At 45.1% G+C, this 6,886-nt stretch overlaps 2 protein-coding genes across 2 annotated transcripts; both read right to left on the bottom strand.

Moving 5' to 3' along the window:
- Positions 1-2,534: 2,534 nt before the first annotated feature.
- On the bottom strand, positions 2,535-2,957 carry LOC121872225. The gene has a single exon (XM_042374892.1). The coding sequence runs from the start codon at positions 2,955-2,957 to the stop codon at positions 2,535-2,537; it is 423 nt and encodes a 140-aa protein (XP_042230826.1).
- Positions 2,958-3,282: 325 nt separating this feature from the next.
- On the bottom strand, positions 3,283-5,003 carry LOC121872224. The gene is made up of 2 exons (XM_042374891.1): positions 4,696-5,003; positions 3,283-4,489 (listed from the first exon to the last, which is right to left on the bottom strand). The coding sequence occupies exons 1-2, from the start codon at positions 5,001-5,003 to the stop codon at positions 3,283-3,285; spliced, it is 1,515 nt and encodes a 504-aa protein (XP_042230825.1).
- Between the last annotated feature and the right edge of the window lie 1,883 nt (positions 5,004-6,886).

Below are 6,886 nucleotides of genomic sequence, written 5' to 3'. Positions count from 1 at the left end.
AGCTAAATGTCCCGAGCATAATACACAGAATTGGGGAGCTGACTGTCATTTCTACTCTAAGGCTTATTAGGAGTGGTGATGGGTAACTGAATTCTGCTGTTGATAAATTTACTAATGCAATTACTAGTAATTTTAAGATGATTATTATACTAAAAAACTTTTTCAGGTATTATGTGAATATAATATTGTAGATTTGTGTGTACCTTTGCCAAACAAAGTATATTTGAAACCCTGGTTCATGGAGAGAGTATCTGTGAGAATTGATAAGCTAGAGTTTAAAAAAAAGAGAATGTAATCCTTTTGAGTTACGGCAAATATTCCTTGAGAAAATATCTGAGTACCATAAGGAAAATGTTATTCATATGTACTGTGATGGTTCAGATAATGGGAATCGGGCCGGATGTGGCATTATTATTAGGGAATTTTTTGAATATGGTATTAGTGTTAAAGAAAGAATATCCAAGAGAATTAGGGATAAAAGTTCCAGCACCACTGCTGAACTTTATGCTATATATGTGGGACTTAAGAATGCTTTTGTGAGGAAAAAGACAGTTTTTGGGTTCGTTGACAGTCAAAGTGCTCTATTTTCTCTAAATTCTAAAGTGCCTCTTGATGATGATTTAGTTTTAAAATGTAAGAAGTGTATTCAGGACATAAAATCACTTAGATATGATGTTAGTTTTATGTGGATTCCATCCCATTGTGGTATTTATATGAATGAGGTTGCTCATGATTTGGCAAAGCAAGGGTGTGGCAAAGCAATGGTAGAATATGATTGTATTTTGGGTATTAAAATAATAAAATCTGTAATGGTAAAAATCCGACAGCAATGGGAAATGGACAATATTCGGAAAATTTTGAACAACGGCAGTAGTTGTTTGAAACATTATGTTCGAGTTTTGAATTCTACAAGTTCTACTTATGGTAAGGCTTCGGTTAAGTATGATACATTTGTGATGAGGCTACGCTTTGGATACAAATATTATTGGCAATATATTGAAGGAACTGATGGCATTCCTTGTAAACTGTGTGGCTATGTAAAGTCTCATACATTATATCATTACATTATGGAATGTAACTGTTTATCAGAATTTAGGGGTGATGGTATTACTAATATTACAGAGATGGTTTGTTATTTAATAAACAATAATATGGTTAAGAATATTATGAAAAAAAATTGTAAGTTTAACATAAGATTGTAGATTTTATGCATTGTAACCGCCAGTCAGGCGGTTAAAGGATATTTAGATTCTTCACGTAGTACGCGAACACTATAATTCGGTCAAACCTGTTGAATACAATTCATTTAGTATTTCAAGTAAGTCATACATAGGCACTCCTACATAAATGTTTAATCCAATATATATTTACATAACAATCATGGCTATGTAATTAGTCTAATCTTAACACTTTCAATGAGTACTCAATTTGCCATATTTTTATATTGTCACACTGATAAATGATGCAATGGACACAGTCTACCTGTGTACACAATAAGTACTAGTTAAACTTACGTGTTGAAAGTCTAGAGAGAAGCCAGGGTAGGTATTGACTCTAAGATATGGGTAGCTATACTAAAATGACCACCCTATAGCCTGGCCCCCTGACTGGTCAGCTATGGTTGAGTCAGGTGATTATAATTATACATAAACAAACTCCCTTCACACGCTCCAACCTCCTTCTGGGCCTCTCATCTCCACCATCTTCGTACTCTACATACTGCATACGGGCAGGCACACCCAATAAACATGACATGACTTACAGCCTAACATAATGTTTGTTTATGTGTTTCTGCTTGCGGTAACACCCACTCCGTTGAGCGTTTACCCTCAAAAGCATGTCAGGCCTTTGATACTTAATGCTTTGTCACGTTCTTGTGACCTTGCTGCCCTCAGGCTGATGGTATTCAACTTTAATTTTGTCATGTTCTTGTGACCATGCTGCCCTCAGGCTGATGGTATTCAACTTTAATTTTGTCACGTTCTTGTGACCATGCTGCCCTCAGGCTGATGGTATTCAACTTTAATTTTGTCACGTTCTTGTGACTATGCTGCCCTCAGGCTGGTGGTATTCAACTTTAATTTTGTCACGTTGTTGTGACCATGCTGCCCTCAGGCTGATGGTATTCAACTTTAATTTTGTCACGTTCTTGTGACCATGCTGCCCTCAGGCTGGTGGTACTTATCAGCTCCTTAGGACATCTCGGTCCTTTGACGTTCGGACATCACCGTCTTCATGTGTGGATACCCAATTCATTCTCGTGGCCGACTCCGTCAGCCCTTTCCATTGCTCCCTCCAACAAGCATAATTTTGTCACAGGTCGCAACATTGTGGATGTCGTCGTCTTAACCACTGCCTGTCGTACAAGTCCATCCTCGCCAGCCTTGACTTCCATCACTCGAGCAAGGTGCCATTTGTTGAGTGAACTATTTGCTTCTGCTATAATGATTAGGTCACCAGGGCGAAAGTTGCGCCGTGGTCTGAAATGCACTTGTCGAGTTTTGAGTTGAGGGAGGTACTCCGTCAGCCAGCGCTTACAAAATTGATTTGCAAGGCACTGAACATGCTTCCACACTTCTGTGGTATGATTCGCCTATTGACCTTCCACCTAAGGGAAGATTACCCTTTTGACTTAAGTGCAAAAGATCAGCAGGCGTGAGAGCCTTTGGTTCATTTGGAGTGTTTGGAACCGGGGTGATTGGCCTCTCGTTAACTATGGCTTCCACTTCACAGAACAGTGTTTGCAGACGTTCATCGTCTAAAACTTGTGAGCCCACAATCGCCTGCAGAACCTTCTTTACTGTGCGAATCTGCCTTTCCCATACTCCCCCCATGTATGGGGCAGCTGGTGGATTGAAGACCCAGTCAATATCTGCTTTCAGTAAGGCACCTCTGAGTCTGTCATCTTGCTCCCAACTTTTCACTGCCAGTTTGAGCTCTTTGGCTGCCCGTACCATGTTTGTCCCATTATCCGACCTAATACGCTCTGGTGTACCTCTGCGTCGTGAGAACCTTGTTATTGCGTTGAGGAAGGCATTTGCGTCGAATGAGGCCAAGACTTCTAGATGAACAGCCCTAATAGTTAGACATGTAAACAGACATCCCCAGCGCTTGACCTGTTTCCTCCCTACCTTGATAATGAATGGACCAAAACAGTCCGTTCCAGTGTAAGCAAATGGAGCCTTTCCAGGAGTGACACGATCTATTGGTAAGTCAGCTTGCCTTTGATGCCGACTTCTCCAGTTGTTCCGTCGGCACACTACACAGCGTCGTATGATTCTATCAAGCAAGCGTCTGCCCTGGGGAATCCAATACCTTTGCGCACGCCATCATGTGTTCTTGTCCGGCATGTCCGGCTCTCTCTTCGTGCATCTCCCGCACTGTGATTTCGGTGATGTGGTGGTCTCTAGGTAGCAAGATTGGCTCCTCACCACTTCGCCCAAGAAGGGTTCCTTTAATTCTTCCCTTTGATCTGAGCAACGTTCGCTCGTCCAAGTAAGGTTCCAGTTTATATAGCTTATTGTCCTTCAGCAGCTCACCCTTTATGACAGTTTGGATTTCTTTCTCATAAGCCTCTTTCTGCACCAATCTTATAATTGTCTGCTCAGCCGACTGTAGTTCCTCAGTGCTTAGCCTCTTCAGTTTGAGGCGCAGGTCTGCGGTCCTTGTACTGGATCCAAGCCACCAAATGAACCTTTTAATCCATGCCACCCCTTTCACCAAGCGGTACCATGATGAGTACCTGAGCCACAGTTTAGCGAGGGACCACTTTGACTGCTCGCTCACTGCCAGAGCAACTACAGATCTCTGGTGTACTTCTCGTTTCACCTCCAGTAAGTCGTTCAGAACTGCTGGCAGTTCCTTTCCCTTTGGCCACCATTCTTCAACACTGAGGAGAAAGTCAGGACCTCGTATCCACCGAGATCCTGCAACCAGGTCCAGGACAGGTAATCCCCTAGTTGCATCATCTGCTGGGTTCAGCGATGTGCCGACATGTCTCCACTGGTCAGTTCTTGACAGCTCTTGTATGACTGCTATCCTGTTGGCTACAAACGTTTGAAATCGTCTGCTCGAATTGGCGATGTACTGCAAGACTAGCATGCTATCCGTCCAAAAATAAGATTCGTGTATGGTCATTGTCATTTCTCGGCGAATCGTTCGATCAGCGTTCACTGCCAGGACAGCTGCACAAAGTCCCAGCCTTGGTATTGTCAGTTGCTTGAGTGGGGCCAGCTTGGCCCGTCCGTACACGAAAGAGCACTGGATACTTCCGCCAGAGTCTACCATTCTCAGATAGGTCACCGCACCGTAAGCAGCCTGCGAAGCATCGCAGAAGGTGTGCAACTGTGCTGAGATGATTTCTTTAGCACATGCTGTTTTTAGGCATCTGGGTACACTTAATTTCCCTAGGTGGGCCAGTTCTCCTAGCCAGGTGCTCCGGGTCGTGTGATTAACAGCCGACAAAGGTTCGTCCCACCCTAATCGACGCCTGCATTCACACTGAAATAATATTTTAGCCCTGATGATGAATGGGGCCACGAACCCCAGTGGATCATAAATAGAACTGACCAGGCTTAGTACAGTACTCCTCTCCTGGTCGCTGGCCTTGAGTATGATTGCACCTAGATGGCGAGCTGATCACCTTCCAGGAGCCACCTAACCCCCAGGGCTCGCTCCATTGGCAATTTGTCTTACCTCAGATCAATTTCCTTCAGTGCATTTTGCCTCTCCTCCGGTGGGATGGTAGCCAACACTCCTTTGTGATTACTGGCCCACTTAGTTAACCGATATCCTCCACACGCCAACAGTCTTCGAAGCTGACACGCTAACATTGATGCTTCAGTTGATGAGTCCAGCGACATGAGCAGGTCGTCAACGTAGAAGTTGACTTCCGCTTGCGCCACCATGTCGGGAAACTCGGATCTGTGGTCGTGAAATGTGCGCCGGAGAGCATAAGTTGCACATGAAGGGCTCCACACCCCACCAAAGATGTGCACCTTCATCCTGTAAGTTACTGGCTCTCTACTCAGGTCCCCATTCTACCACCAGAGGAATCTTAACGCATCTCGATGTTCTGGCGCTACATGGATTTGATGGTACATAGCCTCCACATCTGCCATGATGGCTGTAGTTCCTTGGCGAAAACTAAACAGGACTCCAAGTATTTTGTTGTTGAAGTCTGGACCTTGTAGTACCTGGCCGTTCAGCGATGTCCTTTTGTGTTTGGCTGCACAGTCAAAAACTATGCGTAGGTACTTTGTTTGGCTTATTTGGGTTCAACACCAGGTGATGAGGCAGATACCAGACCAGTACAGTATCTGACTCCAACTGGCACTTAGGCACTGATTCAGCATATCCTTCAGCAATCAGTTTATTTATTTCCTCTACTTATCCTTGTCGCAGCCATGCGTCCTTGGATAGTCTCCTTCGAAGCCCATCTAGTCGACGCTCCGCCACGGCCTTGTTGTTTGAGAGTTCCGTGTTCTCATTACGGAACGGCATGGGAAATTGGTAATGACCATTAGTTTTGATGCCTGTCTCTGACCATAGCCTCAACACTCTTTTGTCCTCAAGTGAATGAGCTGCTGACTGCAAAGCTCCTGTGTCCCCACTTTCCAGCTCCCAAAAAAGTTTAACTTGTCTTTCCAGACCGGTTTCAGGACTCACGACAGTTTCGGTCATCAGGCATCCTGACATGCAAACTCCTTGTGCGTCTTGGTGCCCCACCGGTCCATTCACTGTCCAACCCAGTCGCGTTTTTATGGCGAATGGCATTCCATCCCTTCCTGCTCTGACCTCCAAGGGTACCAGGGCCTGTGGCACATCTTGTCCTATCAGAATTTTTATGCTGTTGCTCTGCAATTCTGGTAATTCCACATCTCGCAGATGGGTCCACCTTGAGATATCACTTGTGTTCGCTACGGAGTTGTGCAGCGTTGTGGGGAAATTTTGTATAATGAGTACTTTTGGCATAAGTATGGTTCTGCCTCGTTTCATGCCTGCGCCAACCACTTCTAGATCTACCTCCGCTGACTCGAGTATCATCTCTTGGGCAAGTCTACCCATGGTTACCAGGGTAGGTGTCCCTTTCACCCTAAGTTTCTGTGCCAGATCTTTGGTGCAATACGACCTGTCGCTGCCTGAGTCCAAGAGAGCTGAAGTTCTGATGTGATTTCGTTGGTGTGAGTCCTTTCCCTGAATCTTCACACTCATTATGGGCAGTACAATCTTGGCATTTTTCGTCGATAGTCAGATGTCGCTTTCGCAGCTGTATGGGTTTTCATGGCCGTCCTTTGTCCCTGTAGCATAGACATGGCCTATTTTTCCGGCCATGTACGAACTGTCGTTGGCTTTCTGGGCCATGCCACCATCAGAGGTGCCTGCCATTGACTCCTGTTTCACGAGACCTTGAAAATTTCGCTTTACGCCACCCTTGCATGTGTTTGACATACTTGCAGTAAGTGCCTCCCTTCGTTCTTGATGCAACAGTCTAGAATGCTTCTCTTTGCACCCATCAGTGCCACACCTGAAGCGTGACCAACACTCAGCAACAAGGTGGCCCACTCTCAGACACAAGAAACAGCAACGTAATCTTTTTACCCTCTCTAACCTCTCCCTCACTGACATGCTCCGGAATTTGTCGCACCCTGCTAATCCATGTGCTCTGGAATACACTGGGCACGAGCCTTTTCCAGAGCTTGTTTCTCCTCCATTGCCTTTCGCTTCACTGATAGTCACTAGGCCCACGGCACGTTTGCTTGATGATGATCCTTCTGGTCTTTTCTTACTTCCTTCTTGACTGTCCTCGCTTGATAGCAGAGCCATGTCATCCATCGTCACCGCTTTCTCCTCCAAATAAAGCGCTAACCACTTCACCAGCCCCGTT

Source organism: Homarus americanus, unplaced genomic scaffold (assembly GCF_018991925.1).
Source record: "Homarus americanus isolate GMGI-L3 unplaced genomic scaffold, GMGI_Hamer_2.0 scaffold5589, whole genome shotgun sequence".
Taxonomy (NCBI): domain Eukaryota; kingdom Metazoa; phylum Arthropoda; class Malacostraca; order Decapoda; family Nephropidae; genus Homarus; species Homarus americanus.
The sequence above is the reverse complement of the archived record's forward strand: the minus strand, read 5'-3'. Positions and strand labels throughout refer to the sequence as shown.